The 22,398-nt window shown below is 42.8% G+C and overlaps 1 protein-coding gene across 1 annotated transcript in view; it reads right to left on the bottom strand.

Moving 5' to 3' along the window:
- Positions 1-4,487: 4,487 nt before the first annotated feature.
- Positions 4,488-22,398, bottom strand: part of LOC115082594 (dual oxidase 1-like) — a gene marked incomplete at its 5' end in the record, with an annotated part of 35,454 nt that continues 17,543 nt past the window's right edge. Inside the window, 6 exon segments of the mRNA XM_029586810.1 lie at positions 4,488-4,739; positions 11,995-12,122; positions 15,223-15,272; positions 17,041-17,140; positions 18,405-18,635; positions 20,316-20,494. Of these exon segments, the coding sequence (XP_029442670.1) occupies positions 4,488-4,739; positions 11,995-12,122; positions 15,223-15,272; positions 17,041-17,140; positions 18,405-18,635; positions 20,316-20,494 (940 nt within the window).

Raw genomic sequence — 22,398 nt, 5'->3', positions numbered from 1 at the left:
GAAAGGCAACATTAAAAATTTATACAATAATTGAGGTGCCACTACCATTTTAAGTACTGCAATGCGTCCCTGTAAGGACAGCGGAAGCGAATTCCAGCCTTTCAATTTAGCAGTCATGTTGTGGATAGTAGGGGGGATATTAAGGAGATACCACTTTTGAGGGTCTGGATGAATAGTGATCCCCAAATATTTAATAGTGGAGGAGGCCCACTTGACAGGAAAATCTGGCCAGCTATTCTTCAGTGATCCTGAGAGATCCAACGCTTCCGTTTTATCGAGATTCAATTTAAACCCAGACAACTGTTGATACTTGGAAAAAATATCTAAAGCCACAGGGAGCGCCGTCCTAGCCTGAGATAGTAATAATAAATGTCATCAGCAAACAACAACGTGAGATAAGTCTGGTCACCCACCGGGATGCCAGTAACCAACGGGGTGGCCTTCAACTGGTGAATTAGGGGTTCCACTGTGAGAATAAATAAAAGAGGGGAAGCGGGCACCCCTGCCGCGTCCCCCGTTGTAGCTCGAACTCTTCCGAGAGTTCCCCATTAACCAAAATCCGCGCCGTGGGGTTGGAATAGAGAACATTGATATACTCAGAAATTCGTCCAACGAATCCCATTTTGGCAAGGACTAATTTTAAAAAAGGCCAGGCCACTCTATCGAATGCTTTCTCGGCGTCGCATGTGACTAGCAATGGGTCGAGAACAGAAGACTTAGGACTAACTTCCAGTGCAGCCAATACTTTATGGATATTCACTGTGGAACGCCTCCCTGTGACAAAACCAACCTGGTCTGGAGAGATCAATAGAGGCATTAAAGCCTTTAGGCGATTAGCCATGATTTTGGAGTAAAGCTTAATGTCCAAATTTAACAACGAGATCGGTCTATAAGAGGAGGGTAGTAGAGGGTTTCTCCCCGCCTTTGGCAAAACTACTATAGTGGCAGAGCGCATAGTGGGGGGCATCTGTTGCTGATCTGCCATAGCTTCATAAACCAGGGGTAAATCTGGCCAAGCTCAACACTCAACGACTTGTAAAAAAGAGAAGTCATCCCATCGGGGCCGGGCGCTTTATGGTTTGGAAGTTCTCTGATGGCTTCGAGAACTTCTTCAACTTCTATCCCACGCTGCAATCGCTGAAGTTGAGGTTCTGTCAGACATGGCAGCGAAAGCTCCTCTAAAAAAGCACTAATATCCCCCTCATTCACTGAGTCCGCTGAATACAGCTGCCGATAATACTCAGAAAATATGTCTGCTATATCCTTAGAAACCGATTTAACCTCTCCCAAAGGTGTACTAAGATTGGCTATAAATTTAGATGATCCTGTGCTTTCACTAGTCTCGCCAATAATTTCCCCGCTTTGTTTCCATAATGGAAGAAATTATACTGTCTATGTCTAAGCGTATTAGCCGCCCTAGCATGCAACAAGTCGTTGAGAGCAGTCTGGGTCTCCCTGAACTCCATTTCCACCCGGGGGCCTCGTCGCGTATAACTGTCGTTTAAGGGCCCTCATTCTTTTTTCCAAGGCGAGAATGTCTCCATCCATTTTTTTCCTTTTGTAGCTTACATAACTGATAATATCGCCTCTTAGGACACTTTTTGCGGCCTCCCACAATAAAATCGGTTGGTCTATATGCTGACCATTAGTTGCCAAATAATCCTCCCATTTGCTCCTAAGAAATAAAGGAAATGCTGGGTCATTATCTAGCGCACGGGTAGTCGCCATTGACCTTTTGGAGCCCCTCCTCCCATAGAAAGAATGCCAGTCACAGGGCAGTGATCCGATATTACCAGAGCCTCAATGGTGGATTTAGTGAACTTAGAAAACAAAGTCTCAGATATAGCAAATAATCTATGCGTGACTTGGCTGCATGAGCTCTGGCAATATGAGTATCAATCCTGCATACCCGGATTTAGGACCCGCCAAAGGTCTACAACGAAAGATGTTTACATAAAAATCCCGGGCCTTTCCGGTCACTCGCTTGCTGGCCAGCCCTGTTCGGGGAACCTGTCGAGTTCGGGGTCCATTACAACATCAGGTCCCCCCCCTAAAATAATAGGGCAGTCCCCCATTTTACTTAGATGTGATAGAATAGTGGTAAAAAAAAGTATGATCATACGCATTAGGCGCATAAATAGATGCTAGAAGAATAGGCATCCCCATAAGACTTCCCTTTACTAACAGATACGGCCCTGGGGGTCAGCCACTTCTCAAGCAATACAAAAGAAATAGATTGATGATCAGTATTGCTACTTCCCCTACTTTTGGATGTGCCTGTTGCATAATATACCTGCGACACCCCTTTCTTCTTAAGCTTGAGCGCCTCAGTAGGAAGCATGTGCGTCTCTTGTAGGAAAATAATTTTAGAGCCCAATTTCGATAGACGAGCCAACACCTTTTCCCGCTTAATGGGAGTACCCAGACCCGCAACATTCCATGTTAGTATATTAAGAGCCATAATATTGCCTAAACAAAGTACCCAGCACACGATATTGCCACCTCTTCCTACATGGAGCCAAATATCTTGCTATGGCTGTTTCCCCAACCTCCAAAAAGGTAGACCAGGTAAATAACCCCTCAAGCCCGAGAATCTCTACTGGTGTCTCCCCCCCCTCCCCCCAAGGAACCTACAGGTAAAAAAGCCTCCGCTATTGTGTGGAAGCATCATATACCTGTCTTTCATCCCCCCCCCCCCTAGCGAAAAGAAAGTCAAACCCAAATGGGTTAGGGAACACGTGGATAAACTGATGTGTTCGGTGGATCCCCCCCGCTGAGAAACATTTTTTCTGCCCAAATCTGTTACTAAACATTACCCATGACATGGATAAAAAACAAAACAAAAATCAGGGTCCCTGGCCAGAGCCCACATACACAATCAAAGACTCAGCTACAAGTTTACATGGTAAATAGCACACAACATAATGCGTTTAGCCACAGAACAGTGAGGAAAAAAAAAAAAAAAAAGAAAGACAATAACACCGCTAACAACAGCGCCACAAATCTCCCTGTGCCCTGCGTGCACATATTGCCATGCTAGTGAGGAAAGGACTTATGGCCTCTCTCTTCATGTGGCCTCCGCTGGATTCGGGCCCGAAAGGCCTCGTACATAAGATCGTGCCTCCCCTGCCGCGTCAAAGAATTTCACTTGCCCTTGGTGAGAGACCCTAAGGCGAGCTGGGAACATCAGCGCAAAACGAATTTGTTTGTTGACAAGCTCCGTACAGACTTCATTGAAGGCTTTCCTCTGCGATGAAACACGTGGGGAGAAGTCTTGAAATATCAATATGCAATGCGTTTCATATCGCAGATCACGGGCTTTCCTGTAGTGCTGTAACACTAAAGACCGATGACCAAAATGAAGAAACCGGGCAATAACCACCCGTGGACGGCGATTTGCCTCCCCTTCAGGCCTCCGGCCCACCCTGTGTGCTCGTTCAAATAGTCCACCGGATGGCGACGCAAGCGAGGGAACCACGCCAAGCAACCAGGCTTCCAACAGGCGGGGCAGATCAGCCTCAGGTAAGTCTTCCGGAAAACCCACGAATCTTAAGTTGTTCCGTCGCAAACGGTTTTCAAGTTCGTCGATTTTTTCTTCATGGGCCCGGGCCTGTTTACTAAGTTCGTCCACCTTCTTCTCCAAGGCGCCCACATCATCCTCAACCAGGCCCACTCTGCCTTCGATCCGTTCGGTACGCCCGTCGAACTCCGTTAGGGAAGCCCGCACATCCGCTATCTGTTCCGACAGCTGATGAAGCCTCACATCTAAAGTGTTCACCACCGCCTGTGAAATTTTATCTTCAAGCGATTCGCCGTCTGGTTGGGACTCAGATTCTACCACGGCGGCCATCTTGACATCGGGGGCCTTCGCCTTGTCTTTTTCCTTGCGCACCGCTCTGGTAGCCATGCAGATGAGCGGTTAACCCCTCTGTGGATAAACCTCAAGTAGAGGTAGCTGAGTACGGGCGCTGGACCAGAAAACGATAGAAAAATACAGGATGTTCAGCGATGGTGCGGGGGAGAACCACCGGAGCTCGGAAAGACGCGTCTCACCGAGTCCACCACATCACGTGACCCTCTAAAATGTGTTTAATATTATTTATTTATGGTTTTCTGGGCACATAAGCTTTATTCATTTTGTATTATTTGATTAGATTTTATGCATTCTGCTTTATGTATTGAATGTGGTTTATTTATGATGATGTTTGCTTGCATATTTTATAGCTTTACTTGTAATTTGTTTTGTGCTAATTTTGGTAAAGTGGAATATCAAATTTAAATAAATCTGCTTAAGGGCACACACTCTCATTCACTTTTCAACCTCCTTCCTCCATCCATTCATAGGGTAAAGGACAGCAAGGAAGGGGAGGTGTTTCCAGGTCTTATTTGAAAACTTCTAGACCTTTTTAGGTTTGGTTTTATTATGGCTTCCAATCATCAGGGATAGCAGTATTGATATTTTTTTTTCTTTTAAATGACATGCACATTTATACAGACCTGATAATCCTGTTCTCTAAACTGCAATAGGCTATAGGGAAGTTAAGGTCATGACAGCCATGAGTGTATTTCTGGAGCAAGATATTACCTGAAGGAAGAAGCTCAGCCTTGATCACGCTGATCTCCTTCTTCTTCCTGTTCAAGCTAATCAGATGATCTGACACATAGATGACAGCTGGGACAAGAAAGTAGACATAAAACCGGGGTTCTTGAATCAAAGCACAACTTCCATGTAGAATAATCTGGAAAATAAAGCACAGTCAATGTTAAATCACTGGTCAATGAAAATGACTGTTATAGAAAGGAGTGATACGGGCTAATCCTAAGAGTTGAAGAGTAGTATAAGGGATTCTTTGCAGGCTGATTTACCTTTTATTGGGCCAACATAAAAATTAAACAAAAATGAGCTGGCCTAATGGTTTAGTGACTGTGCTGCATTCCGCCATATGGAAGGTCCCCAGTTCAATCACTGAGTCAGGTCTTCTGCTCCCTGGGTAGGCTAGAGATGCTGGGGAACCAGTCATGGTCATTGTTATTGCCATTGTTCCCAGTTTGTGTATGTGTGTGCGCACATGTACACAGGTCATGAAATAAGAGCACAAACGAAAACTTAGCACACATAAGAAAACAAAAATAAAATGGCATTTCAAAGAGCAGTGCACATAAAGTTGTGCGCTACATTGCCCAAGCGAAATGAGGGAACAGTGGTCATTGCTCAAGGGTGACACCTAGTGACCAGATTCAGGGCCTACGATTTCAAGATTCCAGAAGGAACCCTAGTGTATGTCCCCTAAGCTGAAGGACCGTTGCTGCAAAGTCTAGACTAGGTATGTTGGGGGCATAAAGGGGTATGAATGAAGGCTCTTGGCACCAGGATCCCAGACGTGGTTTCGACTGAGCTGAAGGCTCAGAGGAGCAGGAGGCAACTGCCAGGTTAAAATAAATGTGGAAAGTGTTTTATACATGAGATTTCAAGACTACATGGAATATGATGGCAGAGGCAGTAAGGTCCACCTACACAAATTTTTAAAATTTAATATTAGATTTATAGCCAACTTTTTCTGATTTCCAATCAGTTCAGAGCAGCTTACAGTACTAGATCAAAGTACACAGTATTCCCAATAAACTACAATATACCATCCTCACTAGCCCTCCCTTGTCCCCATGAGTCTTAATTAAAATCCTTACATGTACCATGAAAAAAATATAATTCATAAACCCCCAAACCCTCATATCTTATATCCTCTCTCCACTTATGCCTTCAATAATTAAAATCCCCAAGAGAACCCACTATACAAATTAAAACCGTGCACCCTCATCTCCCATATCTCACTAGATTCTATTACCACCACAGTTTAGCCAATTCACAATGTTGTGCTACCCCACTGGACCAGTGTATGCACTCTGACTGAATCTTAGCATTCTGACTTCTTCCCTTCTGTCAAGGGTTATTGATATCAGTTTCAGATCATTAACAACCCCATTGTTAACATCACATCTGTCATACGATATCTTACCCTTCCTCCTCCTAAGCCTTCTCTTCAGACAAAAGGTTTCCAGTATTATATACCAATCAACCAACCACCCTCATGAGAAATCACAGAATACGCAACCTTCTCTTTTCAAATACTATATGGAAATCTTTGCAAAAAGCCTTGTTTTCAATTATTGATGAAAAGCACAATAGATAACTTTCAAGCAACTGCGTGCAGCGGCATACATATGCATATATGGTGGTGCACAGACTAAGCCACGCGTAGCAGATACACATGCATTATAAAATATGCACATATGTATGCTTACTCATGAATACAATATAACCGAGTATTTCAATGCACTGAACACACATGCTGTTCCTATTCCTACCTATTTTAAAAATATTCACATGTATATTTTGTGCATGAAAATAAAGTAGGACTTACATAAATCAGAATTTGTGTGTGTAAGTTGGCATATTTTAAAACATGCACATGTAATTGAAATGACCAGTTTTACCAATTACTCCACCAGTTCAGACCACTCCTTCTCCCGTTCATCAAGAGCCTCCTGGTTCATCAGCCTGAACTTCCCACAATTCACCCAAGCACCCCACCGGATCAATATTATACATGCAAGGTAATCAACAGGTGTAAAATTACATGAGTGAGTTGGCAAATCTACAAGTGTAAGTGTCTTTTACAATGCAACTCATGCACGTAAATGTTGGCTTCATCCTGGAAAGTCTCTAACCTGCCCCCTTTTTACACGCGTATGTGTGCATGTGAAAGCAAAAATACATGCACTTGTTTGATGTTTCTAAAACAGCATGTACGTGAGTAGATTCTACTTAAGCATTATATGCTAATTTTTACATGCGTAACTCTTTGAAAATTCACCCCTAATTTTTCTCTGATCTCAATCGGCAAGGAATTTCATATTTGTAGAAAATACATCCATGAATGATCTGTTTGTTACTATACTAGTCTTAGTTCCTTTGAGGACAAAATAGAAGGGCTTCCTAGCTAGATCTTAACTGCCTGCTTGGTCTATCCCAAGGAAATTGTCAAACTTCTCAAAGCTTTAAAAGTTAGTGTCATCAATTTGAAATCCACACCCAGACTCACTCAGAGCCTTACACTGAGTTGTTCTTTTCCATCACTTATTGCCCTGTTGTAATCCTTACCTCAGGAGTTTGCACTATTTGCAGCTTAAGCATGGTGTTCTTAGGAAGACCCACATACATAACATTATAGTAGGGCTACTGCTTACATAATCATTCTCAATTCTGTAACCCAAAAAATGGATGATGTTGGTTCACTAATTGAAGATTGAAAAAATCTTTCCTTGCGACTGCTGCTACCTACTGTTCCATTTTTAGAAGAGAATATAAAAGACCTCCTAAACATTTTACCTCCCTCAGCAGTTTAAATGGAGGTAGTAGTTGACATGCTTTATGGCTGTAAAACAGCTTGGACCCAGGTGGCCCTGAGACCCGCGCAATTTTTAAATCGCAGCCATGGGCCAGGAGTGACTGGGGCCTGCTCCTGCCCCCCTTTCTCACTTGGAAATCCTGATGGGGTAGGTACAGACTGGGGGGGGGGGGAGGGGGCTGGTTGTGCTGGTAAATAGTGCTCGCTGTTTGCTGAACTGAAAAATCTGAACAGTTTTCTGAGTAAGGTGATCAATTTTCTAGGGATATTCAGATCCCTACCAGCCATGCAGTGAAAATCCTGGAGCTACATATGTAGGCTAGCACCTCAGAAAACATCTTTGACAGCTGCCTAAGATACTGCCCTAATTTCATGAAGTCCTCTTGCACTCCACTCACTTGACTGCCAGTCAGATCATTTGTTTCTAAGTGGACAATGATATCAACCTTGAATATAAGAACCTGCCATACTGGGTCAGGCCAAGGGTCCATCAAGCCCAGCATCCTGTTTCCAACAGTGGCCAATCCAGGCCATAAGAACCTGGCAAGTGCCCAAAAACTAAGTCTATTCCATGTTACCATTGCTAATGGCAGTGGCTATTCTCTAAGTGAACTTAATAGCAGGTAATGGACTTCTCCTCCAAGAACTTATCCAATCCTTTTTAAACACAGCTATACTAACTGCACTAACCACATCCTCTGGCAACAAATTCCAGAGTTTAATTGTGTGTTGAGTAAAAAAGAACTTCCTCCGATTAGTTTTAAATGTGCCACATGCTAACTTCATGGAGTGCCCCCTAGTCTTTCTATTATCCGAAAGAGTAAATAACCGATTCACATCTACCCGTTCTAGACCTCTCATGATTTTAAACACCTCTATCATATCCCCCCTCAGCCGTTTCCTGTCCAAGCTGAAAAGTCCTAACCTCTTTAGTCTTTCCTCATAGGGGAGCTGTTCCATTCCCCTTATCATTTTGGTAGCCCTTCTCTGTACTTTCTCCATCGCAATTATATCTTTTTTGAGATGTGGCGACCAGAATTGTACACAGTATTCAAGGTGCGGTCTCACCATGGAGTGATACAGAGGCATTATGACATTTTCCGTTTTATTCACCATTCCCTTTCTAATAATTCCCAACATTCTGTTTGCTTTTTTGACTGCCACAGCACACTGAACCGACTATTTCAATGTGTTATCCACTATGACGCCTAGATCTCTTTCTTGGGTTGTAGCACCTAATATGGAACCCAACATTTTGTAACTATAGCATGGGTTATTTTTCCCTATATGCATCACCTTGCACTTATCCACATTAAATTTCATCTGCCATTTGGATGCCCAATTTTCCAGTCTCACAAGGTCTTCCTGCAATTTATCACAATCTGCTTGTAATTTAACTACTCTGAACAATTTTGTGTCATCTGCAAATTTGATCATCTCACTCGTCGTATTTCTTTCCAGATCATTTATAAATATATTGAAAAGTAAGGGTACCAATACAGATCCCTGAGGCACTCCACTGCCCACTCCCTTCCACTGAGAAAATTGTCCATTTAATCCTACTCTGTTTCCTGTCTTTTAGCCAGTTTGCAATCCACGAAAGGACATCGCCACCTATCCCATGACTTTTTACTTTTCCTAGAAGCCTCTCATGAGGAACTTTGTCAAACGCCTTCTGAAAATCCAAGTATACTACATCTACCGGTTCACCTTTATCCACATGTTTATTAACTCCTTCAAAAAAGTGAAGCAGATTTGTGAGGCAAGACTTGCCTTGGGTAAAGCCATGCTGACTTTGTTCCATTAAACCATGTCTTTCTATATGTTCTGTGATTTTGATGTTTAGAATACTTTCCACTATTTTTCCTGGCACTGAAGTCAGGCTAACCAGTCTGTAGTTTCCCAGATCGCCCCTGGAGCCCTTTTTAAATATTGGGGTTACATTTGCTATCCTCCAGTCTTCAGGTACAGTGGATGATTTTAATGATAGTAAAAATTTGTAACCTAATAGGTCTGAAATTTCATTTTTTAGTTCCTTCAGAACTCTGGGGTGTATACCATCCGGTCCAGTGATTTACTACTCTTCAGTTTGTCTTTCCTTCTGTCTAATCTGGTAATACTAAGAAAATATCAAGTAACCCAGCTAGTCAAGGATCCTGTTAAACACTTGACCTTCCATGACTCTGCATGAAAGAAGCATAAAACAACGCATTGTTATACCATTGTGGCTAGAATTTAGTGTGATCTGTCTTTGCATGTACTTATTTGTAAGGTAGCTTAAGTTCGCTCTAAATAATGAAATATGTATGTTTTGCCGTGTACATCGCTAAGGGGATTGTGTTAAGTGCTTAGCAAATATTAATAAAGATAAATATTGTGTGAAATGCTATTATTGAAAGACTATGCAATACTATTGTATAAAAAAGGATTATGTACATTTGCAGAGAAAGGGTAAAGAATAAAAAGGAAACATATGTGAAGAAAATATCAAAAGCAGATCTGATGCACATCAGACCATGTTTGAGAAACCTTAATGATTATTTCACAACCGCAAAAGCCTCTTTAGGATGAGAGGTCTGGAAGTTATCTATAAATAAACCACTTCTTTTTGCATTCAAATCTTACTCCCTTTGGTTTTTTTTTTTTTTTACAGTATGTGGGTGGTGATCTGTAGCAGAGCAGAATATCACAGATATCAGTAGGTGACTGTAATAACTTGCATACTTTGGAAGTCACAATAATCAAATCTACATAATACAACAGTAATGTAGAAGATGTCAGCAGATAAGGACAATTTGGCCCACCCAGTCTGCCCAGTTACCCTGCCTATACTACGCTAGCACTGGTCATCATCCTTCCTTGCCCTCACCAACTCCCTCTGTGCTAAGGAAATCTTTCAGCTTTCATCCATACAAGTATGACTACCTGCAAGATGCCACTCCTTATCCATTCTGCTCTAAGCTGAGAATGTAGCCAGGCCATCCTGCTACCCGTGTTAGGTGATTTGCTCTCTCCACCCCAAGTATACCTGAAATCATACCAAAGCTCTACAACTGCTCTGTGCTGCTCTATCATTTATCTTATTTATTTATTTCACTATTTATTAGCCACTAGTTGCCACGGTTCAAAGCGACATATAGTAAAAACCATTCATTAAAAAATGCAAAAAAAAATAAAAAATTAAATTAAAAACAAGCATAGTAAAAAATCTTTTAAAAAAATTAAGGGGCCGATTTTATATTTTGCGCACGCGGGTTACATTTGTGCGCGATACCCGGCGAGCACAAATGTACACCCGATTTTATAACATGCGCGCACTGCCGCGCGCATGTTATAAAATCTGGGGTTGGCGCGCGCAAGGGGGTGCTGCACACTTGTGCACCTTGCACGTGCCGAGCCCGAGGGGAGGCCTGATGGCTTTCCCTGTTCCCTCCACGGCCACTCCGAAATCGGAGTGGCCTTGGAGGGAACTTTTTTTTTTGGTCCTCCCCACCTTTCCCTCCCTTCCCCTATCTAACCTACCCCCAAGCCCTACCTAAATCCCCCCTACCTTGTTTCGTAGAGTTATGCCTGGCAGATGTAACTTGCGTGCGCCGACTCGCTGCCAGCGCGCCAGGCCCCAACACAGGCCACGCCTCTGGGCTGCAGCCATGCCCCTGACACGCTCCCAGACAGTGGCCCCGTCCCCGGACCACCCATTATTCGAAGCCCCGGGACATACGCACGCATCCTGGGGCTTGCGCGCGCTGCCGAGCCTATGCAAAATAGGCTCGGCGCATACAGGGGTAGGTTTTCGGGGGTTACGCATGTATCCCTTTGAAAATCTACCCCTAACTATATAAAAATTTATTTAAAAAATGTCAACATACACAGGTAATTACAAAAAGTCAGAGATGGCCTGTTGAAACAGAAAAAGTTTTCAATATTGCCTTAAAAGTCTTAGTACAGGAAACCAAGCACACATTTTCTGGAAATGAATTCCAGAAGGTAGGAACGGCTATGGGGAAGGCCCGATCTCTAGTTTCTGAGAGGCAAGCTTGATGAAGAGATGGAATATCAAACAAACCACACTGTGACGACCAAAGATCCGAGAGGAACTGCGTATCCGCAACATTCAATGAGCCCAAGGGAAATGAGTTAAAGCTCATCCAGCAGCGTGCCAACAGCACCAGGAAATAGGCAGACAACACCAGAGTAATATGGTCCCTCCATCTCTCTCTCCTGTGATCAGCCATACAGTCTCATTCTGAAGTGTCTGCAGAGGCTGACACCACTTCATGGGAGCTTGACATTATTTATGAATAAAAATATAATAGTACAGTATTGTAACTCTTGTTTCATCTTTGTCAAATATGTTTGCACATGTGTAAGTAAAAAAAAAAAAAATATATGGTTCAAGAATAGGGTTTGCTGACTTGTGAAAGTGGAATCCAATGAGGTTAGCAGAAGCCCTGGGAATATTGCCGGGTTACAGTGATTGCAAAGGGTTTTATGTATGGCGTGCGTGTACCGCTGCACAAGCATTTTTCTAGTTTAGTTCTAATATCTACACCAACAGGTGAGTGCACAGAAACAGAAGTTACTTTACCAAAATGTACATCAGAACATAGAAGTGATGCGTCAGCCAGAATCCACGGAAACTGATGCGCCGGAAGTGCCGGGTAGCAAAGACGTACATAATAGCAAGAACCATCAGCAGAAGTATCCCCGTCATTCCTATAAAAGGACAGCATTGCAAAGTAAATGAATCTGCAATGGCTCTTCACAAACAAGAACAGTCTCTTGAAATTTGGCTTTTAATAGTCAATTTGAACAAACTTAGCTAACAACTACTATATTTCCTTCGGCCTCATTATGGGGCAAATTTTATAAATCTGCGCACACGCGTACTTTTGTTCGTGCACTAGGCGCGAACAACAGTACGCGGGATTTCAATAGATACGCGCGTAGCCATTAAAATCGGCAGCCTGCGCGCGCCGAGCCGCACAGCCTGCCTTCGTTCCCTCCCTCAGAGGGAACTTTCCTTCGCCTTCCTCCCTCCTTTCCCCTCCCTTCCCCTACCTAACCCACCCCCGCCGGCCCTAGCTAAGCCTCCCCCTACCTCTATCACGAAAGTTACGCCTGCTCGAAGCAGGCGTAACTTTGCGCGCGCCGGGCCAGCTGCCGCGCTCCATGTTCCGGTCTGGGGGCTGGTCCAGGGGCCGCTGTCACGCCCCCGGGCTGGAACCACGCCCCCAAAATGCCGCGTCACTCCCGACACCCCCCCGAAACGCCGCGTCACTCCCAGCACGCCCCCCGAAATGCCCCTCCATGTAAGCTCCTGGACTTATGCTCGTCCCGGGGCTTAGGCTCGGCGCGTGCAGGGGGGGGGGGGTGGTACGCGCGTATCCCTTTGAAAATCTACCCCAAAATGTGTGTGTATGTATGTGTATATATATATGCACATACACACACACACATACACACACACACATACACACACACACATACACACACACACATACATATACACACATACATATACACACATACATACACACACATACATACACACACATACATACACACACATACATACACACACATACATACACACACATAATAGATATAGAGAGATGGAAACACCATAGAAATTAACAGAGCAAAAATCTGTTTATTAATTTTTTCACAATTAAATAAATCATCACAATATGAGAAAAAACTGGCGGCTAGCACCATATACTGAGAGGTGAAAAATCCCAAAAAGTCTATATGAAAAAAAAAAATGTTAATGATTCAAAGTCTTTATATGAATCCTGTGGGGGAAGAAACATGCCACAAGTTGTAAGAAAACCAGTTACTTGGAAATAGAAATTAACATAAACAGATTTTTGTTATTTCTATGGTGAGATTACCTTATATAGGGCCCGATGTAATAAGCTGCTACGGGTCTGTACGAGTATTTTCCTGCACAAAGCCCTTATATGGGGATGTAATAAGGGTTTTGTGTGCGGGAAAAAAGCACGTACAAATGCCAATGCATGCTAACAGCATGCAAAGGATGCAGGGAGCCGCACTAATGTTAGTGCAGATGTTTTTACCACCACGGTCAGGGCACAAGTTAAGTGTCAGCGCTGACTCGGGGGGGGGGGGGGGGGGGGAGGGAGGGCCTAATTCGGCATCTGAGCATCCTGAAAACCATCTAGATGAATGCTAATCTCAGCACCCAAGTGGCCAGCTTAGCGAAGCGCTTTTCTGAACGACCGAGCAGCCAGCATCGCTAGGCGCTTTTCTCGTTGTTGGAACGGCCGGCTAAGGTAGGTGGCTCTGTAGGCGCTTTTCTCGACATCTGAGCAGCCAACTTTGCGACCAGTTGAGCGCCAACTCAGCACCCGAGCAGCCAGATACACGGCCAGAAGAGCACCTAGCTCAGTGCCTGAGCAGCAAGATTGGTAATTAGCCTTTCTGGGTGCCCGATTGTATAGACTGACTACGTGTGCACTTTTCCAGGAAAAATTTGTTACTTTTATGTAAATCTTATTTTATTGTATTGACCTATGTACCATGAATTTTAAATTGTATGATTGTAAACCGATGTGATGGTCCTTGGACTAAACACCAGTATATAAAAACTGTACAAATAAAAAATAAATAAAAAACAAGTAAGTGCCTTTTGCTAGGCACCTTTTCTGGGCATCATCAGAGTGTCCATATTCGCTCCCAGCTGAGTGCCTATGTTGGCACCCAAGCATCCACATTGGTGCCCAACTGAGTGCCTATCTCGCTGCTATGCCAGTGTGAATTAACTTCCATGAAAATATTTGCCAGGTTTTCTGCAGCACAATTATTTGAAATATTAAAAATACTTTCCAGGGTTATACTTTCACTAAATAGGGAGACCCGTTCGCTTGCTTGCTTTTAGGTGAAGATTATTGGCACAAGTTTTCAGCGCGGATGCAGCCACTTATTACATAGGCCCTTACTGCGCTTAGGTTCATGCATTTTTCTGTATGCGTATGGATTTCTGTGCGCAAATCATTTGCATAATTTGTTTTTTCACATCCCGCAGAAGCAGCATCTTCAGCCGTGCGCAGTGATCAAAACCTGTGCTCATAACTAGCGCCTGTTTTGCCGCGGGTCTTATTACATCGGCTCCATAGAATGGTAATCGGTGACGCCGTTCAGTACATGGGTGTTATGGGGGAACTGCAAGGGAGCAAGTTGAAGCAATCTCAATTGTAACTTAAAAATGACAAATATCATCGATACAGGGGTCTTATGACTGCTGTAAGACTTTTGAAACAGTACAAAACAGTGGATCCATTTTTTGTTTTCCAAGGCATGTTTTAAAGTCTCAACCCTTGATGCCAGCACTCTTAAGCAGTGGGCTATTAGTGGTGCACAATAGTGGTTCTTAGTTTGGACCTTAAGTACCCCCTAGTTACTCTGGTTTTCAAGATCTCCACAATAAACATGCACGAGATAGATTTACATACAACGGAGGCAGTATATATAAATCTCTCATAGACAGTCATTTTGGAGATCCAGAAAACCAGAGTGGCTAAGGAGTATTGGAAAACCAGGTTGAGAACCATTGGTACGCAACACCAAGTTTCATGTTTATGGTGCCATCCAGACCGGAATGGTTTAGTAACAACTATAATGTTTATTTCTCTGGACGTCATAGTACAGGAAGAAATACTTTTCATAAACGCCATATTGTGCAGGTCTCTGGTCAAAGAGGAGGAAAACAAAATCATTGTTTCCTATATTATGATGTCCTACAGGAAAAATGATCCTCTCAAAAGGGAAGGAATGACATTTCCATCTTTCTTACCAGGGATCGTCTTAAAGAACCACCAGTGGTACTTCTGCGGCAACTCTGATCTAGAAGAAAATAAACTGGGTTTGTCCTTCTCAGTAGTTGACCACAAAATCTGTCATCAGGAGATTTATACTTATTTTGGCTTCTTCTTCTAAAACGTCTACAGAATTGTAAATATAATCCTGCTATTTTGACTGATGACTCACTACTTGGTGAAGACTTGTCTAAAGCTGGAACCAGGGCACCTTTACAGCTTCCTTTTTCTGTTTTATTACAGCAATTATTTTCCTGAGCAGTAACTTGCAGTAACTTCCCTCATTAGAAAATAATCAATTACCAGCCTAGAAACTAAAGGGAAAATAGTAACTATGGCAGAGTATTAGCATATGCAGGGCTGGACTCAGGCATAGGCAACATAGGCCTGCCCTAGGGCACCAAATTCTGAAGGCACCCACAGACTGGGACTCCTCCTGCTGCTCTTTGATTTCGGAGGCAAAACCCTCCCCGGTCCTCTGCCTATGGGTGCCATACTCTTAAATTTGGCCCATATAAGATTTGATAGCCATGTTTTCTAAACTAGCAGAATATTATTGAAGTCCCCAGCCTCTGAAAAGCCACTTACTTTCTCCTGCAAGTTTCTAATAAAATTTCAGAAAAATTCCAACTTTGCTCTGAGAGTTCAAGGAGGATACGACTTTTATTTATTTAAAAATTTTTCTATACCGTCGTTAAGTTAAATAACCATCACAACGGTTTACAGAAGGGCACGGTAAAGAGAAATATGGGTGGTATAGATTACAAATTACTCGTGTGCCATCATAGTACGGTAACGATGTAAAATAATAAACTAGGTGTGTAAATTAAACCTGATTGTTAAGAACAAATTAGGCAGTTTGATTTTAACATTAATATGCTTATGTAGGTTACTAAAAACTTCTAGCTTGGTGCATCCTTTTCGCTCAACTACCTTGAACATCTGGGAGGAGATATTGAAACATATCCATGTAAGTTAGCCTGAAAAGACTTACCATTTACATTGGATATTCAGCAGCATACCCAGAGAAAGTGCCATTTAGCTGGATAAATCTTAGCCAGCTAACTTTAGAACTGCTATAGAGTAGGTCTAACTTAGCCAGTTTACTTAACCGGATAAGTTTGAATATCGCTACTTATCCATGTAAGTTAACCGGATAAGAAGCTCCTCTCTGATTCGCCCACAGAATATATGGCTGTCTACTTAGCTGGATAAATACCTAACTGGCTAAGTGGCGACCACTGATCATCGCCGGATATTCAGTGGCCACCATGTAGCCGGATACGTAACTACTTATCTTAACTAAGAAGTGCTGAATATCAACTTCCTGGTTTTTATTCACAGAATGAAGCATTAAGCAAGTATGCAAGCCATGATGTAGTATCTGTAAAACTAAAATACTTTCAGGCAAATTTTCAAAGTTATGGATGTAAATGGAACATACTATCGTAGCAATTTTCAAAAGCCATTTACCCTCGTTAAGTGCACTTAAGACAGGTAAAACCTATTGATAATTTAATGGCATATACTGTAGCAATTTTCAAAAGCCCACTTGTACGTGTGAAGTGCATTTACATGTGCAAAACCCAGTTTTAAGCTTGTAAATGCTTTTGAAAATCAGGCCTATAGACTACATTTCTGTTCAAATTTTGACTATTCTATAAATACCTGAGACTTAAACTAGTCAGACTACATTTGTAACTAGACTTGCCAGTAACATTCAGTAGTCATGCAGTTCATATTCAGCCTCATTTGAAAATACTTTTGAAAAACAGTTTAGTAAAGAAAGCACTTACCCATCATCAGTGAATACATTGGGGAACAGGCAGGAGAGGATACTGAGTGGACTGATTGAAAACATGTAGATATTAATTGCATGGCCGATTGTATGAAAAACTGCAAGAGAAAATAAAAGTAAATTTCTTTTTGGACTCTGGCAGTTCTTTGCTTTTAAAGAGCTCAGGCAGCCGGTCTCATATTTTTAATATGACTGCTTCTCTTCTCACCCTCTCGGATCCCTGTCATCCGTCATCCACATTCATTGCTCTGCTTCATGATTGCACTGCAAGAGCATTAACTCCACAGAATGAGAGAGCTTTCTCACTGAAATACTGAGCTACTGCAGGTGGCACCAGGGCTTATCAAGCAGTGTCAATGAGGCTTTTCTCTGTCTCCATCTGCTGGCAGGGATGAATAAACCCAGGAGTCTGGACTGATCCGGGTACATACAGGGAACTTATGTCATTGCATCTAGTGTATGTTCAACCTTACATTGCTCTTCTAGCTCCATTCCTTTCTGCAAATACTGCCTTGCAAAAAAAAAAAAAAAAAAAAGCATGAATTTACTTAAAATGTGTCAGCTAAGTCTTCCTTGGAATCTCCTTCATTCATCCAATTTATCATCTCTGTTATCGTAGTAAGCTTTAGTAGCAATAGGACAACAAACTCCAATGAGTAATCGCTGTCTGGATATTTCCCCATAGGCATGATTTATAGGATTGCAATCACTAATCATGATAATTCAGAGGGAATCAGGCAAAAAAATGACATTCTCCAGTACTGTCCAACGTACGCTAGCCATGGGCAAATGATAGCAGGCTGTACTTACAATTATAATCTCTACCATTTTTCAGCCTACTTCTAATTGTTTGTGATGTATACACTTGTTCACTTGGAGCTAAATTGAGACTACCATTTTATTTAAAAACCTAAACACGTATACCCTAGAGAGGAGATATGATATTTAAATGTCTCTATCTCAGAGGCATCAATGCACAGACAGCTGGACTCTTTCAGTGGAAAGGAGACTCTGGGTCATGGAATGAGGGTAAAAAGAGAATACTCCCTTAGACTGAGGAATAATCTACGGAAGTATTTATTTATTTATTTATTTATTTATTTTACAGAGAGGGAACAGCCTCCCAGTTTTGGTGGTGGAGATCAGGACAATATCTGAAGTCATGAAAGCAGGGGACAAGCATGGGGAATCTCCGAGGCAGTGGGAGGAATTGTACAGCTGAGCAGTTGTGTGGACCAGATAGGCAGACTTGATAGACCGAATGCTCTTTTTCTGCCACCTTGTTTCAGTGTAGAGATGTGGAATGTGCACTTCACCATGAGAAGCCATTCGCGGACGGACAGACAGACATCAGTGAACTACCTGTTAAGATGATGGCAGCATTGGCAATCAACCGATGAAAGTCCACAGCAGCATCAAAGGGGATGTAGCAGTTCAGGAAGGTTTCTCGCAGAAACGTGATGAGATTGCGGCACATGGTCAGCAAGATGTAGGAGTACATGAAGGAGATGCTGGCAGCCGTGCCCCGTGAGATAATGATGCCAATCAGAGTGACCTGTGCGATGCCAGTGTGCTGCGACTCATAGGCATAGTCTGCAAGAAAAGCAGAGACAGGTGATCTCAGCAGCCAGCGCTGTGAGAAGCTCTTCCCCCCAGGACCTTGAGGTAAGTTCATATTTTTACATCAGATCCAAGCAATATCAGTCCATGCAAAGAAAGGGAGCGGGGAAAGCTAAACATTCAAGTACAATTAAAAATGAATGCATGTAGAAATGTAACCTTAGCATTCATACTTGGGACCATGACTTGTCTTGCTGTTCTTCATGTAAGGGCTCAGTTTTGATAATGAATGTAAAAATACAGGCCTAGCAGAGCACCAATGGGAGACACATGGGAGTGCACAATAATGCCACTGGGATCTTAAGTTTAAGAAGATGCATTGCTAGAGAAACAATAACGCTACATATACTTAAGAGTTTGTATCGTGCTGTGTTGGTCTTAAGTTCATTCTCCGAAAGTAAAGAATGACATCACCAAGTTCCATCACACCATAATATGCTTTATGTTAACAGAGTTTAGTTAGATCACTCCATATTAGTAAGCTCTCCCTTCAAACTATGTGGTCTATTTACTAAACTGTGCTAATACTAGAGCAGCTTTTAAGGTGCATTAAAATATAAACAACATGCGTTAAAAGCAGTAAGAGAGCTCAGGAGCTGTGGTTAACCATCTCAGGCTGAGCATCACGTGTTAATGCACGTGCCGATGCTCAGTTCTCCTCCCCCCCCATAAATTCTTTTAAAGGGGTCTGATGTGCCAAATTAACCCCCCCTCCCCCCAACCCTAGCACCAAAACATCCCCCTTGCGCCATCTTTCGTTTGCTTAAACCTCACATCCCGGATGCAAACAGCGCCCCAATCTACAATTTTTAAGAAGTCTTCACCGTAGCTCCCTCTAAGCTGAGCGCGTGAGCGATCTCTCGTACATTTTGGAACACCGCTCACTGGTTTTACACGGATGCTCACATGCTTATTTTCTTTCCGCTATATAGAGAAATGCAGCGCTAAAACTGGCACTACAAATTGTTGGTTTAAAAAAAAATTGTTGCTCACGCACACACACACAAAAAAAAGTGTACACACCTAATGACTCCTTGGAGGGAATATTGGTCCCCTCCAACCAATACCGACTGTCCCCCATGCCCCTTGTTTCCCCCTTTATCCTTCAAGGGGCCTGGGTGGTCAAGGAGCAGAAGTGATCCCTGGGTCACGCCTACCGTCACCAGTGGGACATGAGCAACTGGGGCTCACTCCTACCCCTTTTACAACCCGAGGTTCCTTTGGAATATCAGACCAGGGCAGGGATTCACAGTTTATGCCTTTTAGATTTGCTAGGGGGGGCAGGGCTGGAGATTTAATTCAGGGGCTTCAGGCTCATTTAGATTCCAAATGGGAGGGTGGGTGGGAGTGGGAGCTAACACATGGAGGTTACCATTGCTGGTACTATCTGCGTGGTTCCGGGCACGGGAAGAAACCCCTTACTGCTGTCGTCACAAACCGTGGGACTCGTACTATTGCAGTTTATTAATCAGAGCCATCTGATAGCAAGTCGGGAAAAATGAAACTATCTGCTAGGATATGATGGAAGAGAAGGAATGTTTGTATGAATATCCCTCACGCTGCTCCGTGTACCAGCAGAGCTTTCCGGTTACAGGCGGGCTTTTTCTGGCTGTTCTGGGACAGGGTAGTGGGAGAAAGATGTTGAACTCTTACAGTACGCTCGCTCCACGAACATTCCCATCGCAATGCCGTAAAAGATCACCACACACACGATGTGACGCCGGTAGTTTTCAATGAAGCGCTTGAACTGCTGGACGTTTTGGTAAATTTTGCTCTTTTCATATTTTTCTTTTTTAGCTTCTGTATATAAATGCGATTCTGATGACATTGCTCTGGAGGAAAAAAAAAATACAAATATTAACTTGCACAGTTTGCAGGCACTGCAATGCTGTAAAATAGTCCTATGTCTGAAAAAAATAAAAAGCACATGAGGAAAAGGCCTTAGCAATTAGGAATGTGCAGCCCCCGGTTTATTTGCCAAACTGAAAAAAAAACCCCAACCCATTAAACTGAAACAAAAACACAACAATTTAAAAGGACCTCTAGTGGAGCTCGCTGTGCCCCCCAGGCCCCCACTCATGGCCAAAATGCTGAGCCAGCTCGGCACCGGGGCCTGCCCAGAACCAGGTACCTCCACCCATTTAAAGGTACCGGGACTGGGGCGCTCCCATCCTGGACCTCACTTACCCACTTCCAAGATCCTCATTGTAAAGGGGCAGGAGCCATGCCCACTCGCTCCCGCCCGGGTCCCCCATTACCTTAAAAAAAAAGGCGCCATCTGCCTGGAAGATGTAACCAAGGTACAGGGATGCCAGTGCCATGTTGATGTCTCCTTGATAATATTTTAAATACTCGTATTCGCTATTACAGTAAGATGATCAGGGAGCCAGCATCAATATAATTCTAATTGTGCTTTAAAATGTAATCCACCGCCTCTTGCCACGCAGTGGGCTTCAAGAGGTATCATAAAGGGGAGTTGTTTTTCTAAGTCATTTGCTGGAACACACATCGTGTTTTCAAGTCTGCGGCATGTGTGTGGATTTATTTATTTATTTGTAGGGTTTTATATACCGTTATTCGGTAGAGCCATCATAACGGTTTACAAATCTGCAATTATCATCCAACATATGCAATTATCTTACAATCAAATGGAGTTAACATAGTAGTTGGGAACAGTAGGGTTTTGTGAACAATCAACATATTTGCTTAGTCATTGAATAACAGAATATTGCGGAGAACATTTTCAAAGAACTTAACGGATCAAGGGAGTGAGCTGGGAGGGGTAGAAAAGGAGGGTACATCAGGAGAGCATGAAGGAGGAGGATTATGCTTGCGAGTTCTGTTGAGTGCTGGGATGATCAGGTGTCAGATAGTTAGAATAGAGTTTGCGGAATAAAAATGCTTTTAGGTCTTTTTTAAATGTTTTTTGGATGTGGTGGGTCCTCAGTTCTATGGGTAGGGTGTTCCAAATTTGAGGGAAGCAATGGAAAATGCTCTCTCGCGTAGTTGAAAGATGAGCGTCTCTTAAGGTGGGGATGTTTAGGAATCCTGTGTTGTTGGAGCGTAGGTTTCTTTGTGGGTTTTGGGGGGGTAATGTTTAAGCCTTTTAGTCCATGAAGATCATCATTTAAGATTTTATGAATGATGGTCATAGATTTGTAGGTGTGTGTGTGTGAATGATCTGCATTTGGCATCTCGCGTTGTGAAGACACTACTGGGGTTCTGAAGTGATTAACACTGCCCCTGAAGAAGCCACCTCTGGTGAAACATGTTGGGCATCTGCATTTCAGAGCAAGCAATTGTGATTATATTCACAAGTGGGTTGTTTTCCGTGGACTCCTATTCAATCCATCATGTTAAAGTATTTACATCCCTCTTTTCCCATTGGATTGGTTTTGCACTTCTCTACAGCGATAAGGAAGATTACTTTCAGTACTGCACTTTGGATTATATTGATGACATTAATAACCATCTCTTGCAAGAGACAATAAGGACACTGTGGATGGTTATTACAATTCTCCTTATCTGGCACTATCAGCAACAAGAAACTAGAATCTATTATAAAGATGTAAAATAAATTTTTGTGCCATTGTCAGCTGACAGTAAAATTGTGACTTTTTCCAGAGTTTCTGGTGCTTGTTTATTTTTGAGATAAGCTGTTAATGTATTTTTATGTTTTCATGTTTTTTTTTATGTCTGTGTTTTTATGTTTTGTTGTCTATGGGCCCATTATAGT

Source organism: Rhinatrema bivittatum, unplaced genomic scaffold (assembly GCF_901001135.1).
Source record: "Rhinatrema bivittatum unplaced genomic scaffold, aRhiBiv1.1, whole genome shotgun sequence".
In the NCBI taxonomy this organism is placed as follows: Eukaryota; Metazoa; Chordata; class Amphibia; order Gymnophiona; family Rhinatrematidae; genus Rhinatrema; species Rhinatrema bivittatum.
The sequence above is the reverse complement of the archived record's forward strand: the minus strand, read 5'-3'. Positions and strand labels throughout refer to the sequence as shown.